Source organism: Ranitomeya variabilis, chromosome 3 (genome assembly GCF_051348905.1).
Source record: "Ranitomeya variabilis isolate aRanVar5 chromosome 3, aRanVar5.hap1, whole genome shotgun sequence".
Classification (NCBI taxonomy): Eukaryota; Metazoa; Chordata; class Amphibia; order Anura; family Dendrobatidae; genus Ranitomeya; species Ranitomeya variabilis.
In genome coordinates this window covers 163,766,402-163,787,058 of record NC_135234.1, presented here as the reverse complement: position 1 = coordinate 163,787,058, position 20,657 = coordinate 163,766,402, and the positions used below count along the sequence as shown (strand labels likewise).

Below are 20,657 nucleotides of genomic sequence, written 5' to 3'. Positions count from 1 at the left end.
GGTTAATACTTCACAGCCAGACTCATCTTCTATAAGAGCAAAGCAATGTTTCCACATTGACATCTATTGTAAAGTGATAGTCAGGACAACCCCATACACGTTAGTTAGCTGACTGCTCCCAATTAAATCTAAAGACTCAGACACAGTTAATCTAATGCACACTATCTAAGTTTCAAGCATAAGAAACAGATATTTAAAAATGACTCAACGACTTCTATAAGAAGAGTTTTAGACATGCTCTGAGACCAGGGTAGAGGCCACCATTCAGGGACAGGGAGGACCTAAGCTTTGACCATCAACTATTGGCAATGTTGTGATCCTCTGATGCCTGTCTACAGTCATACTACGGAATTGTTACTCTACATTGCACTCTTCCAATGATTATGATGATTTGATACTTGGTACCACCATTATCAGCTGGTTGAAGGGGATGGTGTGACTGAACAGTGGCCGAAACCCCCTCACTATTTACCAGGAATAGCTCCATACTCTGGGTAGTGGTTATGCCTGCTCTTGCAGTACTGTACATCTCAGTCCTATTCAAATGAATGTGACGAAGTATCCCAACACACCAAAAAAAGAGCTTGCACACCATTAGTATTAAATTAATATGCAGGTGCACAAATACTCTGTAGCCAATATACAGACATAGACACTATGCACCTTAATTAATGCATGGATTGGATTCCACTATGGTTATACATGTAAAAAATACATGAGATACCTAGTTAACATTTTTTTGTATCAAAAAGAGTAAAAGTCACCCACACCAGAACAGGGTGACCTCAATGTGGATGGCCCCTAACTCTAATGACTCACATCTCCATATATCCAGGCAGTTCTCAAATAAAATGGGGAAGAGACTAGATCCAGGCATGCTCATGATAAAACCTTTTTGGGAAAAGATGAGTGGATAAGTCCCCTTTCATACATTAGTTTTTTGCCATCAGTCGCAATCCGTCGAATTTTGAAAAACAAGGATCCGGCGACTGATGCCACCGGATCAGTTTTTTTCTCATAGACTTGTATTAGCGACAGATTGCGATGGATGGCCTCACTTTTCATCCGTCGCTTGCCGGATCCGTCGAAAAATTGTTTGTCCGGCGGCCGGAGACAACGGACAAAGTAACGTTTTTCGTGTACGTCAAAAAAACGGACAGCGACGGAAGCCTATGGCGCCGGATCTGTCAAATGATGGAATCTGGCAACGGATTCCGTTTTTTTTAACTGAGCATGCTCCCATCCAATTAGCCAGATCTGCTTGTCGGATCTGTCCAAAAAACGGACCGTCGCATCAGTTTTTCACAATCTGCGACGGATCCGTCAAAACAACGGATTATAATTGAAGGCAAAAAACTGATGGGAAAAGGGAGGTTGGATACAGTCCCATCAATATTAAATTTCTGAATAATATAATAATAATCTTTATACAGCGCTAACATATTCTGCAGCGCTTTACAGTTTTGCACACATTATAATCGCTGTCCCTGATGGGGCTCACAATCTAAATTCCCTATCTTTGGAATGTGGGAGGAAACCAGAGAACCCGGAGCAAACACAAGCAAACATGGGGAGAACATACAAACTCCTTGCATATATTGTCCAAGGTGTGATTAGAACCCAGGACTCCATCGCTGCAAGGCTGCAGTGCTATCTACTGAGCCACCGTGCTGCCCGTGCTGCCATAAATGCAACTGTAGTAACAGGAACATCAAGCTGCTTGAAGATGGTCTTATAACTTTTACTTATACCATGTTTGTCTATCATTTTCTTTCTAATCTCCTGAGACAACTCTTTCCTTCGCTTCCTCTGGTCCATGTTGAGTGTGATACACACCATGTCACCAAACAACAGTGAGTATCTGTAGCCCTATATACAGGCCCACTCACTGATTCCAAGATTGTAGACACCTGTGATGCTAGTTAGTGGACACACTTTGATCTAACATGTCCCTTTTGTCACATTATTTTCAGGGGTACCATCATTTCTGTCCAGGCCTATTTCATGAGTTTTTTATTTTTATTTTGATCACGTGTTTACTTATAGCAATAGTGGAATTAATATATTCATTAATTGCAGTGTGCTGACATATCCTCTATGCATATATGAAAGTATCCAGACACAGTCACTGCAAAATGCATGGAGTTGTGCCAGGTAAATACTTTGTAGTAAAGAATAGGCCACCAATTGCAAAGTCTTCAAAAACAATCTCTAGCCACCTTACATATCAAGTTTTTATAGTTAACATGTTGGATTAATAAACTTTTCTTACCCCATGATTGCTGGGGATGAACCATCTGGCTTTGTATCATCTAATGCGATCTCAACTGGAGAGTTTTCATCATCAATAAACATAGCTCCACAGTAATCTTTAGAAAAGCAAGGAGATGGTTATGTTCTACTTAAAATAACTTGTTTGTAGTTACCATATAGCTATTTCTATATTGTTTCTGCAATACTGACTACTTCAGAGTCTTCATCATATCTAACAGTTTGAAATGCGTAAGCATCCTGAAACAGAAGGGTTTATTCAGCCCAGTAATATGTGGGAATAGTGATACAGGTAAAGGCTTGATATTCTCAGAGATTCTACAGAGCATTTCTTGGCAAACAACGTACAGATGTATGGACAACTGAGCTTAATGATTGGTTCTAAAGAAGAAACTCCACCACTAGAATCACTTTTACTAATTCAAGGGAATCTGTGAGTAGCATCAAGCCTCTTAAGTCAACTATATGGGATGCAGGTCATAGGAAGCTGAATAAAATTATACTTTGATATCTGCGATCTGATGTCTTATTTCAGAGAAAAACAATTTTTCTAATAAATAAATTACCGCTTCCAGGCTATGGGGAGGATGTTACCTGGAAGATAACTCTGCATAGAGAGCTTATTTTAAATATAATGGGGACTTGCCAGTGTGCAACAAGTATCTTACACAGAACAGGAGAAATTAAATTTGTTTTCTTCCAAAAATATTTTTTGCAGCTGCCTGAGCTCTGCTGTATTTATATTGTAACAATATTGCAATTGTCTGCCTGTGAGATGAAAGCTGAAGTTTAGAGGAACCTGCAGAGGTGTCAGGTATAATCACACACAGCTCTGCAGTGAGAGCAGAGAGCGGCCATCACACATCACACATCACACATCACACTGGTAACTCCCCTTCACACATCTGATATGAGACACACAGGCATCACTCTCCACATCAGTCTATAACCTATGATATTAATAGTTGACAGATTCCGTTTAATAAAGTTACAGCTTAATTTACTATATTGCTTTTCCCAAATCACTTCTAAACGAAAAAGACTTGAAACATTCCAATTCCATCAGTAGGATACAGGTGCTGCAGTTATTTATTGTGTATGATGTAGTAAATGCCTCAACAAAATGTCACAAAGCTTTGAGGTGGTATGAAAAAAGTTATCTTTATTCTCATGAAGTGGGCAATGCTTAAAGGTGTTGTCCAGTGTAGCTGAAATAAGGTCCACAGTCTGAATCTGCTTTAACCCCTTCATTATCCAAAGATTTAGCATTTTCGCTTTCTCCTCCCCTTCTTCCAAGAGCCATACGTTTTTATTTTTCTGGCCATACAGTCACATTAGGGCTTGGATTTTTTTGTACTTTTGAACACCACCATACAAAATCATAATTCTGGAGCTTTGTTTTTTTCTCATTATGCCGTTTACCGATCGGATTAATTTATTTTATATTTTGATAGATTGGACATTACACATTACATCACAAGCAGTGATAGCAAAAATGTGTATTTTTGTTGAATTGATTTATTTTTAATGAGGAAAAAGGGGGGTGATTTGAACTTGAGATTTTTTATTCTTTTCAGATTTTTTAAAACTTTTTTTTAACTTTATTTAATAGTACCTTTAGGAGACCTAAAGCTGCGATCGTCCGATCACCTGTGCTATATATGCATCAGCCCTTCTATGTATAACAGAAATCATGATCTCCTCGCTCATTGGCCGGCGTTCACAGGAGAATCATAATAACAGGCACAGGGGTCTGCTGCAGACCTCCAGCTGTCATGACAACCCACCAGCTCCCCAAGATTACATGACAGGGGTGTCGATGGGCGGGATTTGAGACTCGCTTCCAGCAGTCGCGTGCTAAATCCCACTGTCAATGAATGACAAAGGGATTTAACTGGTTAATAGCTGTTAAAGGCATTTGATAGCTGATTAAATCAAACATCATGTGCAGGAAAAGATGTGAGCTCAGTGTGCAAGCCCACAACAAACAGAGCTCCAGTGCTGCATCTCCATTGCTCACCGCCAGTCCTTATTTGCGTGGCTGCATTGGTAACATCACATCTAAAACATGTGGCAGCTGCAGCCAATCACTAGGCTCAGCGGCGATGGTACAAGGTAGCTGAGCTCAGTTATTGGCTGCAGAGGTCACATGCTGGAGATGGGACCAGAATACTGTATCCCTATAAGCAAAGATCAGAGGAGGCAGTGGATAGACAGCGCTAGCGAGCACAGTTACTGTGAAACAGACACAGCCTGCGGACCATTTTTCTATGAAATCAGACAACCACTATAATGGTAACAGCCACAAATCGGGTTTATTATTTTTGAAGATCGAAACAAAACAGGAAACGCTTCAAAATACATAAAGCAATAGTCCAGAATAAAAAATAAGAAAAAACAGCTCACCTTGGCTTTAGGCGTGTAGAAGCACGAAATCCGTAAGACCAAATGTAGATAAGATGCAGAAAAAATTCAGCTTCTTAGAAATTGCAGAATTTATTGAAAAACATTCTAAAAATCAACACATGGTATTTGGATGGACAGCACAGCTGTGCTGTAATGCATTGATTTGAATTTTATCAATCTTTTTCAATCCATTCAGCAATTTCTAAGCAGCTGGACAATAGTCCAGAAAACGTGAACTGAATCACAAGTCTCTCGTATAATGTCCTAGTCTTGTGGTCCAAAAGCCGCAGTTTGTCAGCCCTATATTTCCCCCGTATCATGTAGCTGCATAGTCTCTTGTCTTTTTGGCCAATAAAGTGACAGCCATGGCTGTATGGGCTCTGTTGCTTACTCTCGGGTTTTATAGCCATGGAATAGCTCTATCCTGGCTGTTATTGGTGCACTCTTATTATGGGAGACCCATCTATGTCACAGGGTTGCGTAGACCACTAGACATTTACCCAATCACCTACAGGCGCCATCCTAGACCTACTGTACATATCTTGTACTAATCCCTCCTACAGGGAGCCAAGATACACATCAACATATATTAAGGGGTAAAAAAAGGAATGATAAACCCCCCCGCCCAAACAACGGAGATTAATTGATTAAAATGACTATAACACCAACCACTACAAAGCAGTGAGTCCGTACAAAACATAATGGACAAAACAGTAAATCAATAGACACACCTTGGCTTTGCTTATGGCAGCCTAAATTTTACTGGAGGAGCATGATTACCATCATGCCTAATAAATATTCATATTAATAATGATCAATATATACTTTCAGAGAGCTCCTATTGTACAGAATCGTATACAGTGATACAAATATTGGTATAATAATTATAATATGTGTTTACCTAGTTTTCTCCAAAATGCTTCTTTGTAATACATCATGGTCTTTATTACGGATCCCATTGGAAGCCTCTGAATTAACTGATTTCTAATAGGTGGCAAATCAGGACTAAAATGAATCTTTGTAGTTAAAACTGGTGGTATAGCACTTATAACATACCGTGCCTGAAAAATAGAACCAGTACATTGATCGCTATTACTCATACAATTTCTGCCATTACTAGCGGACAGCAGTGCAATTATCAATGAGATTTGTGTCACTGCGGCATACAGCTCACAGCGAGCTGTGTAACATGGCACTCTGTAACAAGCCTCTCTGAACTAAAGACCCCCATATACATTAGACTAACGGCTGCTGAATCCCCAGTATGTCCTATTTCAGACGACTATTTTTATGCTCTTCAAGAGGTAGGTCACCTTCAGAGAAGTCTGGCAACGGTTCATAAAGAAGACAGGAGCACTCCGCAGTGCGAACACTCCTGTGTATGGGAGAATTGGGCAAAAGAGTTAAATTGTATGGGGGACTTAAAAGGGTATTCCGATCTCCAAGATCCTATCTCAATATATAGTAGGTGTAATAATACAAACCTCCAATTAGAAATGTAGTATAGTTCTTCTAATTCGCTATGCTTCTATCTTCCTGTGTAGGCATTGCAGGACCTTAGGTATCCATGCTTAAGACCACTGATATACTGACAGTTATTTAGCTAGTTGCTAGTGGTCATAACCATGGATACCTAAGGTCCTGCAATGCCAGCACATGAGGAAAAAGACATAGCAAATCAGAAGAACTATACTACATTTCTAATTGAAGGTATTTGCTAATATTATTATTACACCTACTTCATATTGGGATGGGATCTTGGAGATGGGAACACCACTTTAAGTAAACAAAGGCAACGAAAAAATAGCACACCAGCTCACCCTGCCCAGGTATTGCTCAATCTAATAAGTGTGTGGTGCTCGGACGAAGACCAAGGGCCGGCTTCCGAATTAAAATGCTCAGTTAGAAGGCAGGAAGACATCCAGCAACCGTAATAAGGAGGACTGTAAAAACATTATTAGTAACTATTAAAAAATTAAGAGAGAAAAGATAAAGACAAATATAATATGCCTACAAACAGGGCCGTATTTGTAACTAGGCACTCAACGGCACATACCCAGGGCGCCAGGACGTGAGGGGGTGGCACCAGAGCAAGGTTTTTTTTTTGTTGTTTTTTTTTTTAGTTCAGGGTTGGCCCGCTCACCCACCTCAGTCTTCCAGCTGCTGCGGGCAGGGCCACCATCAGGGCATTACTGCCCTTACTACTGTATTGGGCCCGATGAACAGTAGCAAAAAGGGGGGCTCTGATGCGCTGGCAGCCCAGGCCCTCCTCCCTTTCTACAGCTGGTCGGGCCCCAGGTGCAATAGTTCATGGCTGCTGCAAGCCAGACACATAACAACGCTGTAGATGCATCCAGCACCAGAAATCTGTGCTGTACCTTTAAGCAGCAGCAGGCCCAAGTGCATCACGGTCCTGACGCCGGTTATGTGACACGCTGTGTGCTCTTCTTCATTCCGGAGCAAAGCAGCATGTCACGTTTGTGGGAGACAGGAGATACTGAAGTCGGCAACAAACAGGCAGAGGAGCCGGGCAGTGTGTGAGGACTCGGAGGAGGCTGCAGAGGGGAGTGAGGTGAGTGAGGAGAGGGGGGGCTGCTGAAGTAAGGCGATGGGAGGTTACTGAGGGGAGGCTGCTGAGGTGAGGAGATAGGAGGCTGCTGAAGTGAGGAGATGGGAGGCTGCTGAGGTGAGGAGAGGGGAGGCTGCTGAGATGAGGAGATGGGAGACTGATAAGGTGAGGAGATGGGAGGCTGCTGAGGTGAAGAGATGGGAGGCTGCTGAGGTGAGGAGATGGGAGGCTGCTGAGGTGAGGAGATGGGAGGTTGCTGAAGTGAGGAGATGGGAGGCTGCTGAGGTGATTAGAGGGGAGGCTGCTGAGGTGAGGAGATGGGAGACTGCTCAGGTGAGTAGAGGGGAGGCTGCTGAGGTGTGGAGATGGGAGGCTGCTGAGGTGAGGAGATGGGAGGCTGCTGAAGTGGAGATTTCAATCGCTGATGTGAAAGTAGCCTAAGTCACTGCCGACAAAGTCTGCATTAGTCATACTAAGAGCCTTATAAATAGTCTTTCCCATTGCATTTGCTGGATGTCTTCCTGCCCTCTACCTGATGATGTGGGACATATGTTTGGATAATCATGCCTGTTTAATGCCTAAAATCAGGGAAAGCTTGAAAAATGATGACTTGAAGTGTTAATTATATTAGAAAGCGATATGAAGTAATCAATAGTGAAAATAAATCTATTTTACAAACTTTTAGGCAAGTATTCAGAGAGGAGAATAGCAGTGATAGCAATGGTCACAATGGGGTCAACTTTATTAAGAGATTGAGTTATCTACTAATAGAAACTAGATCTTGTAAATCACTAAACTAGAAAAAACTATTTACTTACATGATAGACTTCATGGCTTAAGGTTTCCACAATGACAGTTTCCCCAGTCTGATCAAGCCTGACCACTGGGCTCTGTAATTTAACTCGATCCTTCAGAAGCTCCATTAGCTTCTCACTAACCTGCCCAGCACCTCCGACAAACTTCCTCTCCTAATAAAAAAAGACAAAATAACAGAAACATAGACCAAGATAAAAATTGCTCTTCTTGCATATAATTTCCACCAATTTGAACTGTTTCACATAAAAAGTCATAGCAAAGAAACCAAAACCATACTGCCCATAATACTTCAGTAACAAATAATTACAATTATAATAATCTGTATCAAAGAAATCATTGGCATATCATTTTTTTTTATATACAGGATGAAATAAGTGTCTCATTTTGATTGACCTTCCAGGAATTTCTGGACAATTGGCAACCCTAAAGTAAAAAAATAACTCATTGTTTTCAATGGGCAATGGTGCAGTTAGAGGCAGGACGCTGTATTATCTGTGAAAAAAACTTAGAACAGGGGTGGTATTTTTTACTCAAATCCTGTATGTAATGAAGATGATCGCTGAGCAGTGATCTCGGCAGGAAATGTCAGTCTCTCGTTATCCTCAATGAACTGCAATATTCCAGATTATTTTTGTTAAACTAACAAAATATTTAAAAACACAACATGCTAAAATTGACATAAAAACTTAATTCGGACAATAGGTCATGAAAATGTAAGGGGAAGAAATCAACTAGGCATGTCTCCTCCGTAACAGGTCCGAAACCGTCGGGGCTGTCACCTAAATTACAGGTGGGAAAGCAAAAAGTGCGGGACCGCTCCCTGTACTCGAGAGAAGGGGGCGTGGTCAATCTGAGAGGACGTTTGCACGTGAGGATTCAAACAGTTTGGGCGGGAACGTCGAGCGCGCGAGACGGCTGTGAGGTACAATCAGCTGTGAGGTGACTGGGCAGAGTAGAGCAGAGCCTGGGACAGCAAAGTGCTTTGACAAGAGACTACCGACTGGGTACCGCTCAGACACCGCTGTCCCCGCTGACATCGCTGCCCTCGCTGAGACCGCTGCCACAGCCGCCCCCGCTGACAGCACTGGCCGTGAGAGACAAGGTCTGTGAATGGGAGTTAGGCACACATCGATACAGCACGGCGAACCGGGCTGCCCGTTGCAAACTGTGTTTGGGCAGTGCTGCAGGCCTCCGTAGTGTTGGGAAACTCATCGCTGAGGATAAAAATGTTTCCCGTTTCACCGCCTCATCTGCTGGACCCAAGACCCACGTCAGGATCCCGAGGAGTCGCCGCCATCGTCAGGACCACGAGAGGACACTGCCAAAGTCAGAAGATACTACCCCATCTTCCTCAGGACTGTGACAGACTCCCACTGCGACACAATCTAAGAGGCCCCAGTCACAGACAGGAGTCCGACCATGACTGGCGTCTGAGTGATAAGTTATATTTAATTAAATTGTCTGCTTTACTTATCCTTGTTCCTCAAGTTATCCCTATTAGCCATTTGCTGTATTAGGGAATATTATCCCTCCGTTCTCTCCCTGCGTGGAGTCTCTGCTGTATAATAAACCCCAATCACCCTTGGTCTGTGTACAGTCCGTTACTGCATCCTACGTACCTGCAGTCTCCTCACAAAATTACCTTTAAAAGCTAAGCTGGCAGCTGGCAAATACCAACGGTTGAAGCTTACTGCATGTCTAACACTATTAATAACATACGGTACTTCTTAATGTTTTTGGATCTAAGTAAGAGGTTCACATGGAGGGAGATGCTCTGAATAATTACCAGTATGGAGGCCTTTTTTAGCAAAAACATTTTGCCTTCAGCTCATTAAAGGGACAAGCCTACAACCTGCAGTAACCACCGATCGACCAAACCGCTCCACGACCAGCTCTACCCTCGCCTACTGTATCCTCACCCAACTCGTGTGCAGGGTCCTCTCTCCTTATGTACCAGTCGTGATTTGTATTGATTAAAATTATTGTACTTGATTTTTATTATGTATACCCCTCCTCACATGGAAAGTGCCATGGAATAAATGGCGCTATATTAATAAATAATAATAATAATCTGTCAGTTAATTTGCCCCCCTAAACCCATAATATGCACATGTAGACCGGTGAAGGTATCTCTATATAGGTATTTTTATATCGTCAATCCATTGCCTTAATCTTGAAAAATCCACAACTGCGTGCCTGCACAGTATAGAGGTCACCTCGCTTTTGCACGCTAACTTGCCCTCCTTTAGATTTCTACTATGCAAGCAGAATGCTGAAGCCTGCGCCAACAGGAGGGCAAATTAAGGTTCAAGAGAAGGAAACGGTTGCACTATGCAAGCTAACGATCTCCTGGCAAGTGCCTGAAGTCAGATATATATCAACTATCCATCAACAGATGGCGAGAGGTGACAAGAATGTTAATGGGAATCTGTCAACAGGTTTTTGATATGTAAGCGGAGTACAGCATCATCTACCAGCTGAGACACGGACTTCAGGGATGTGTTACGTATTAGGCTGTGTGCTTTTGTTTCCAGACAATAAAGGATTTATCATAAAGGAGATAATCACTACCCAGACTGGCTTCCAAGGGCGAAGTGGTCCATCCACGCGTCTTCCCCTGATAAGCAGCTCACTGTCACTATACAATGAGCACAAAAAGCTGTGGTTCAGTGGTGTAGGCAGGGTTAGCTTTCTGAGCACTGCTTAAGAACTCTGATTTTGTCACAAGCTGCACCAAGTAAACTAAGTGCTACATTGCTGGAATCAGGGTTTCTTTTACTAAATTATGCTGCTAGCAGATGAGGTAGCAAAAATCTGCTGACATATTTCCTTTAGTAACTCAAAGGAGGCATTATTCCACCCACTACACTTAAACAGAACATGTTACAAGTTTTTGCTACGCAATCTGAACGCAGAATAATGTAGAAACAGAGATCTGAATTCTAGTGATATATCACTGGACAACTTAGGCTAAGTTCACACTGGGCGTTTTGTTCTGGATTATTTATACTTTTTTATGCTAATTTTAAGTTGCTTTATACAAAACAAGCAAAGCCTATGAGATTTCAGAAATCTCATACACACACTGTTTTTTTTTGTCATCAGTATTTTGTGTTTTGCATGGTTTTTTTTAGACATAGAGCATGTCACTTCTTTCAGCGTTTTTCATCTATGACTAGAATGGGTGGTGAAAAAATGCACCAAAAACGCAGGTATCAGGTTTTGCTGTCATTTTTGTGCCAAAACCTGATTCTATGGAATAGGACTTTTTTTTTCCAACACTAATCTCAGCATGCACAAGAGACAAATCTAGCATGCCAAAACCGCAGCAAAAAACGCACAAAAAATGCATAAAAACATGCTCTTTTCTGCAGCTTCTTTCTTGCCAGGAGATTAGGTTTTGCTGCAGGAAAAAAAAATAAACGCTGAAAAGACGCATAGTGTGAACTTACTCTTAGTGTAGTTTTTATAAAATAATTTTTGTCAACAGGAGTTTATCACCAAATGATTAGTAAATCTACTGCTTTACCTAACTACGCATCACCACTGATTTTCAGTGTTCTGCCTACGTTCAGTTTACACATAAAGCTGCCAATCGGTGTGGGCAGGGTTATACAGAGTACCGTATTTTTCCGACCATAAGACGCACTTTTTTTCCTCCAAATTTGGGAGGAAAGTGTGGGTGCGTCTTATAGTACGGATATAGCATGTGGGGAGGGGGGCAGCAGTGAGTGGGATCGCACTGTTATCCCACTTCAGGATGTCCCCGCTGCCCGGAATCAGAGCTGGGGAAGCCATGTGGTCCCGATGATTAAGGGCAGTGAATATTCATTAGCGGCTCCCCGCCCACCGATCAGCTGAGCGGTGAGCCGGGAGCAGCAAATGAATGCTGCACTTAAGCAGGGACACACATGGCTTCCCCAGCTGATCCCTGCAACTGCTGGGGAGATTTGTGTGTCTGGGGGAGGAGGAGGCAGCAGCAGCAGGGGCCAGGAGATCGCTGCATACCTGCCTGATGTCAGGAGTGGGCAGGCTGGAGCATCACATGGCAGCACAGAGCCTTCCCTCTTCTTGACATCACAGGTCCTTCAGGCTCTCCACTACAATCTGCAGGCTTCCATTACCTGTGCTGTGGAGAGGCAACAAGAGGGAGGGCTCTGTGTGTGCAGTCATGGGATGCTTTTACCTCACCCCAGTGTGGCTGGCTGCCACAATTAAGAGGTTAGTCTTTACAAAACACAATAAAGCACTCTGCCACTCCTTTGGTGAACTATAACTCCCAGCATGTCATAGGATCTGCAGGACATGCTGGGAGTTATAGTTCTCCCATGGGATTTTAAAGCAGCACTCCAGTGTTATTTTGCAGTGCTGGAGTGGTGCTTTCAATATAAGCCCTGTGCCCCCATTCTTATACTCACCCTCCAGCATCTTCATATAGTACTTCGCAGACACCACACTGGTCCCGCAGCTTCCAACATAATAACATACTATTATATATAATAACACCACATATAATAGTATGTTATTTATGTTATTAAATATATTACCACATTTTTTTGCTTCAAATATTTTTTTCCCCTATTTTCCACCTCTAAAACCTGGGTGCGCCTTATAGTCCGGTGCGTCCTATAGTCCGAAAAATACGGTATATAGCAAATATTGCTAAGGGAAAACTTAACTTTTACTTATAGTTTTTTTAAATGGCTATCATCCCAATAAAAAAAGAACTAAACACACATAACAGAACATTAAAGTGCGCAAAAAAGCCCAAATGTTTTTGAATCAAAGTAAAGTGTTAAGGAGTCCTGGTACCATACCCTGTTACAATGTTGAGCCCTCTGTAACCCCAACCACACCACTGATTGGCAACTTTCTGTGTACACTGTGCTTTGTCTTCAAGCTGCCAATTAGTGGTGGTGGCGGGGTTACACAAATTAGCTGGACTGCCCTGCACTTGAGACCTAGTCAGGCAGTGATAATCGAATGCTGATAAAACACTGATTGTATTGAAACTACAGCATACAGCCTAGGGAGACACATCCCTGCAATCAGGCTCTCTTGCTGTATATTTGCTGCTCTCAGAATAAATATAAAAAACCTGCAGACAGATACTCTTACAGGAATATTGATGAGATAGCTAGCAAGGAGAGCTGCTCTAAAAAGAAGCTCCTGTTCAGGTAGACTGGACTAGTCCATCCCTGTAATACATAGTTTGTCTTTCATTTTAAAGGTAAAAATGCAGTGTTTCCTTTATATGGCCAGACATGATTTCCCTGGCAATGAAGGTGGGAAAGAGTTTATAAAAGCTAGATCCACTTAAAGATAAGGACCAGCTTCGATTTTAATTATGACATGGTTTCTCCTGTCAATTGTATCGCAGTACTTTATCTTTGAGCAATGAAACATAAATTACCTGGCCTCCATTTTCCACTGAAAACATTCGTTCTGTTCCACCACAAAGTTTCACATACCAGAGGAACCATAGGAGAGAAACGTGCTGCGTTTCAGAAGTAACATTCACATTCACAAAAAGCTGTGCGAACCTTTTAGCTGCCCTGTTAAAATATATGGAAATCTGTTTAATTTTACACATAAAACATTCTTTATCTGTAGATGTTAAGGCTCAAATACCATTGTCCAGGCAAGAAACACAACAATATAAAGTGTGTTCAATAATTTATCTACCCGAATATGAAAATAAAATAATAACATTTTCTGGGAAAACTGAACTTTCTACTTTTCAATGTAATCCCACTTGACTTTAGAATAGAAGGCGATATCTTGCTGCTGCATGAACCCTGTCACTGCCTATTTGACTGCATTATCATCAGGAAACCATTGTCCATGCAGAAATTTCTTCAGGTTCCGCAAAAGAAAGTAATAACTGACATCCAGTTCTGAACTGTAGGTTGTATTGTTAAGCTTCATTCCTTGATAGCAGCTTGTGATTTACAAGGCTTGAAAGAGCTGGAGCATGGTCATGAAGAAGCAATATACCCGCCGACAACTTCCCTCAGTATTTCTCTCTGATTGCCTCACGCCGATTGCCTTCATTTTTGAAGCATAGGTGTTCTACAGTAATTGTTGTCTTGTGTGGCATACAATTTAGTAATAAAATATCTTCCGTAACCCAAAAAACTGTTGCCATGATCTTTCAACACAAAATTTCTTTGGAGCTGGTGACTCATTAGGTTTCCATTGTATGGACTCTCGTTTGGTCTCAGGATCATTGTGGTGGACCCATGTTTCATCACCCATAATAATTTGTGAATAGAAGTCTCCTGGATTTTCTCTAAGAATGTCTAAGTTCAATTGTTTAAACTGCTGGCGACATGTTTAGTACTGACTTTGACCCAAGTATCTTCCTAAATCATGGCCTCCACTTCATAGCGCATTTCCTCTCAAAATGCTTCAACAAGTCACCCTGAACAGGAATCATCTTCAATTGATTCCCTATCCATTTAAACTGCTTTGCCCAAAACTTTACTTGGTAATAGGAAGGTGCATCATCACCATATACATCTTTTCATGGATTTCTTTAGACTTTTCTCCTTCCTTTGTAAGGAAATTAATCATGGAACGAAGCTCAAAATCCCTCATTTTCTTTGTAGAGCCTCACTGTACTGCACTTGCCATCCTGTCACTTCCAGTGCTTTCATTAGACTAAACTTCTACTCTGTCTGTTGCATGTCCACACATAACTCAACATGCACGAAAAAGATCAGCTCTCTAACATTGACAGAACATCCTGAGGTAGATAACTTTTTGAGCACTCTTCGTACATTTTATAATAAAGTTTAAAACTGACCAATTATAGTAGGAGCGGTACCATAGATAAAATATAACTTTTAATATTCAAGATTAAAATATGGGTAGCTAATACCTCCCAAGCAGTAGTCATAAGGCAGCCTGTATTTTCAGTGCCACACGCTTCGCTTCCGGTGACATCACGAGTATTCATAAGCCATAATGAGTGGGACTGGAAGTGAAGTGTGCGCAGAGAAAATACAGACCACCCGCTACCTCCACCTGCTGTAGGGTTACTGCATGCCTCCACGACTGCTATTCCTTACATTACCGACACGCCGCTACCTCCGGGACTCCATACTTGACAGGATGGCGCTGCTCCGCCGCTGCTGCTTTTAAGAAGTTGGAAAGAAACACCCCCATGAAAGACTCCCGGACCGACGGGGAGAGGGCAGACTCTCGGGGAGACTCGCGGACCCAGTAGCTGCTGCAACTCCCCCCTTGGCGTATACTCGAGTCAATAAGTTTTCCCATTTTTTTTAGGTAAAATTAGGTACCTCGGCTACTCGGGTCAGCTTATACTTGAGTATATACGGTATATTACGAAGGGGCCTGGGTAATAGGAACCCTCCTAAGTTTCAAAAAGGACAATTAGGGGGTGCTATAATGATATCACAGCCCTTTATGTGGCAGAATGCTTACAGCGTGCTGTGCAGAACATGGATCAAATGCTTACCTGGAGCAGCCATTTAATTTTGTGATACTGACCAGATGGAATAATGGATGGAAAGGGAGACATGTGGGTAGATATATAGGTAATGTGGGAACCATCATACCTTTAAGTATAGGACAAAGGGTTGTTATGGAAAATACTCATTACCCTATAAAAATTGATCCCAGCGTCATGTGACCTGGCATCACCAAGACTTGGATGTGAGGTCAGATTCCAACGCAAGAAACCTTTTATTGAGAGCTGGTTCATTTTATCACTTTAATGTCTGTATATGTCATTGCGCGGTATTGGCTACCCATATTTTAATCTGGAATATTAAAAGTTATATTTTATTTATGAAATCTGATCCTGCTTACCCCTACTTAGTCCTAGTGGGTTTTGCTTATCCAATTATAGTAGGAGATCAGAATTTAGGTGTACATCAACTTAATTTAAAGGCGTTTTTTACATTTTTTATACACCAATGGGATATGTCATAAATGTGTAATGGGTGGATTGTCCCACCACCTATCAGACATTCTGATCCACACTTCTGGATCTCCGCTGCAGACTATAGGCTCTTGCAGGAATTGTAAAACACTGTGTTGTTTGCCTCTTTGGGTGTAAATACCTAGGCATATCAAAGCTTCCATAAAATATAACTTCTAATTGATCACAAATACAGCCCCAGTTTATTGAAAACTGATGGCAAATTCTAAGTTCTACACATTTTTCAAAAATAACTATTGCCTTACAATACACAGAACACATAAATATTACTTTGTCCAACAAACTTTGTCTATAAACTCCTTCATTGTCATCTTGTCCCATTCGTTTGCATGTGGTGCTTTCCAAGGGGCGTCAACTGGAATCTGAATAAGAAAAGAAAAATCACATGGGTTAGAAAAACATTCCATTTAGAGGCGGGATGAGAGTTATATTTCTGGATATTGTTAACATCTGATTACTAATTGCTTGTTTTGCATGCAAATGCCCCTGAACCCTGCAGTGCTGCTGTACAAATTAGTAGCAGTGCATATTAAGGAGACAACAATTCCCTGTCCAGGAGATTTTTTAAACAGAGTTGCAAAACAATCTTTGTAAATTTATCAGACTTTATTACCAAATTGTCAGTAGCCAACTATCATTAACTAAAAAATAAAAACTTTTCTTAAAACTATAATCTAACTTTTAATTTACGGTATTTGTATTTTTAATATGCATATATTTGTTAGTGGTAGTAATCTTATTCTTACCAATATTATTTTGACAACAAAAAAAAATTTGAGTAAACCCTTGCAGCTTACAGATCTACATCCAAAAAATCCAATGCACTAGATGTTTTCCTCCAAAAAGTTACTTTTATTATGTCACAGTATATACAGGATAAAAAAGCAACATTTTAGCCATTTATGTCCTTTTTCTAGCCATAAACACTTATGTTAGCCATGAACAGAATTATTTTACTATGATTACAGATAAAGAGAAACTCTACCTCAATCAATATTAGGTATCAATAAATGATGTAAAGGACAATTGATGATTTAAACCCTTGGGTTGCATTGATGTCAGCCAGGACAAGAAGATGCTCGGCGAGCAGCGCACAGGGAGACGGGGAACCAGGAAAAGGAAGGCCCCAACGATAGGGATTGTAACCCATCAACACTTAGCTAATTCTGAACCCTGAGCTCCCTATTTCCCTAGATGGGTCCTTCCCCCATGTGCCATCACATGCGTAAGCCCTGATTGACCCTGGGCTTCGCCCTGGCTAGCAAGATGGGTAGCAAGACACTGGTCTTACTACTACCACAAGACAACACAGGGTAGGAGACAAACAGGGGAAAACACACAAAAAAACCTCCACAGCATTAATGGAACACACAACTGCTTCTCCTAGGAACACCTTCTCCAGTGAAGTCAGGCTCAAAGTGTAATCAACATAGTTTTTTTTCTCCTCTCACTAATCTATTTAGTTTAGGGATAACATCCTAATTATTACAGAAATATTCTATTTTATAGATTGCTTTAGTAGCTATATACATAGTTGGTTTACACTGGGTTCTTTATTATCAACCTCAATTAGCTCTAGCTGCAATGTTTAAATCACTATTACATAACAAAAGTGGGCAATGTGCAGTATTTAAATAGACATCATTACATCTACAACTTTGCATAATCCATGAGCACACTACTAACCTGAGATATTATTTTGAGAGGAGATAGGTTTATTTTACCGATATTTTTGACAGAGTTGGGAAATTTTTATGTTATCCCCAAACTATATATAGATTTATTTGATTTTTCAATCCTCAATTTTTCGTAAAATTTTTAATGGATTTCAAGTAAAGGTTACGTTTTAACATAGTAAGACTATTAATATTTAAATCACTGAATTGTTCACAATTTATTTTCTGTTAAAAGTCGGCTCTGTTCCTGAGCTGTAAATTGGTTAGATATTTAACTTTGGGGAATTTCTTTGATTAACTTTCAGTGAAAAAATAAATTATGAAATTTCTTCATTTCTCATAGGCTTTATAATGCTTTAAAAACCTTTGTGACTAGAAAACCCCTTTCAATTCATATGTTCACTTCATATATTGTATGCTTTATATACTATATCAAACATAAATTTGGCAGGATCTTTACCTCTTTTCCCCATTCATCAATTGTTCTCCATAGATTATTATAATCCAAAATGACCAAAGGGTTCCATGCTGGAGGAAAGGATCCATGAAATGCATAGGTTTTTCCCTTAAAAAGTCAGAAAAAGGAGTTATTAGGCCCATATAACTGAAAACACTTCATGATAAAGCAAATATAGAATCATCCTTGGGTCCAAGGTAACACACTTTGCTATATGTAATTGGCTTATTTACTCTTAATGTACATTGCTATTTCACTCAATGGAAATCCTCAACAACTTCATATATTACGCAATGTGGGATGCTACTAAGCTTATGTAAGAAAGCAGAACAAAGATATCCTGAAAATGTAAGCAAAAAAATACAAAATGAACAAAATAAAAATAATAAGTTTGATATCAAGGCTTGGGGCAGAAAATAATAATACATTCTATGTTCATTTATTACACACCATGACGAAGAGTACCATTACCATCCAGGAATTGCCATCTTTGAATCACCCTATTGTATCTTCGGCTTAGGTAATCACTTTTTGTCTGTTTATTTTTCACATTTTCCCATATCATAATTTTATGTCACCCATTCTCATATATACCTCACATACGGATTTATCTTCATACTCAATCACATTACTTTTCAGCGCATATTTCAAACACTTTACATTTTATTTTTGTTCATCCTTACAATTATTCATAATGACTATTACATATTTTTATTTTTCATCATATGCCCACGTGTACACGTTCTAGTTAACATGCAATAATTTATATGCAATATATTCAATTTCATCTATATTTCACCATTGATGTGGAAGATGTGGAAAATTGATGCAAAGTTTGAATGCTTTGAAAAATATAATTCTTATACATTATTTTTGTCAATTAACAAAATGCAAAGTGAATGAACAAAAGAGAAATCTGAATCAAATCAATATTTTACAGACCACCCTTCATCTTTAAAGCAGCATCAACTCTTCTCAATACACTTACACACAGTTAGCAATTTTGGAGTCCTATTTGGACCACCCAGAGATTGTAGATACGGATACGTGGTCCAAATACAGGGAACAATGGGTAAGCAGGATGTTGTAATTTAAACTTGTAACGTGCCTTATGATCGTCACACTGTCTCACTATTATTGACAGCTATTTGCTTGATCAGAGCTAGCTTCTGTACTGATTGTTACAGCCATCAGAATATGTATTTTGTTATGTCTACCCATGCTGACGTCCTCCGTGTGGACCACGTCCCACTCTTGCTATGACTGAGTCTTCAGCTCTGATTTTATTATACTGATTAATGACTATTTTTGTAATATTTCATAAAAAAACACATTAAAGGGAACCTGTCACCCCCAAAATGGAAGTTGAGCTAAGCCCACCAGCATCAGGGGCTTATCTACAGCATTCTGGAATGCTGTAGATAAGCCCCCGATGTAACCTGAAAGATGAGAAAATAGGTTATATTATACTCACCCAGGGGTGGTCCCACTGCGGTGGGCGTTGCGGTCTGGGGCCTCCCATCTTCTTACGATCACGTCGGGAAGGTCAGAGAGGCCCGGCGCCTGCGCACTGCAGTACTTTGCTCTGCCCTCAACAGGGCAGATGAAGTACGCCTGCGCCGGAGCCGCAGCATGAAGACAAGAAGAGGACGTCATCCTATGAAGATGGGAGGCCCCCGGACAGGACCGCGACGCCCATTGGACCGCAGAGGGACCGCCCCTGGGTGAGTATAATATAACCTCTTTTTCTCATCTTTCAGGATACATCGGGGGCTTATCTACAGCATTCCAGAATGCTGTAGATAAGCCCTTGATGCCAGTGGGCTTAGCTCAACTTCCATTTTGGGGGTGACAGGTTCCCTTTAAATGTTAAATGTGATACCATGACCTGCAACATCCTTGGTCTTGTCTCCCATGGAGCACATCTAGGATGTCATTGGTCAGTAATTGAAAAGGGAGCTGCCAGTAGCGGATCTTGATCATTTCCAAGCCAAGTTCTTTCAGCCTAACTGAACTTTCCCCAGACAACCATTAATACCCTTATTAATAGCATGCCAATGTGTGTGTGCAAGTATTTCTACTTGTTGCGCACACATTCTATAATGAATACATCGAGATGTTTTGAAAATATTGTTTAGATTTTTTCATCTTTTACATATCACTAACATGTCTACATATCCTGTTATTTTCATAAATCGAAAACTTTTCTTTCTTGATGTTACAATTTTAATGATGAGGAGTATATATATTTATATACTGCTCAAAAAAAATTAAGGGAACACTAAAATACCACATCGTAAATATCACTGAATGAAATATTTCAGTTTCACATCTTTATTCATTACATAGTGAAATGTGTTGAGAACAATAAAACATAAAAATGATCAATGTAAATCAAAATGAATATCCCACGGAGGTCTGGATTTGGAATGATGCTCAAAATCAAAGTGGAAAATCAAATTACAGGCTGATCCAACATAAGTGGAAATGCCT

General features: G+C 40.5%; 1 protein-coding gene across 1 annotated transcript in view; it reads right to left on the bottom strand.

The window, feature by feature from the left end:
• The window catches only part of LOC143815526 (amine oxidase [flavin-containing] A-like), a 145,240-nt gene that overhangs the window by 38,219 nt on the left and 86,364 nt on the right, over positions 1 to 20,657 (bottom strand). The window contains exons 4-9 of the mRNA XM_077294812.1: positions 18,168 to 18,272; positions 16,302 to 16,393; positions 13,476 to 13,617; positions 8,065 to 8,214; positions 5,579 to 5,738; positions 2,273 to 2,369 (exon numbers count right to left, since the gene is read on the bottom strand). Of these exons, the coding sequence (XP_077150927.1) occupies positions 2,273 to 2,369; positions 5,579 to 5,738; positions 8,065 to 8,214; positions 13,476 to 13,617; positions 16,302 to 16,393; positions 18,168 to 18,272 (746 nt within the window). The remainder of the gene's footprint in view (positions 1 to 2,272; positions 2,370 to 5,578; positions 5,739 to 8,064; positions 8,215 to 13,475; positions 13,618 to 16,301; positions 16,394 to 18,167; positions 18,273 to 20,657) is intronic.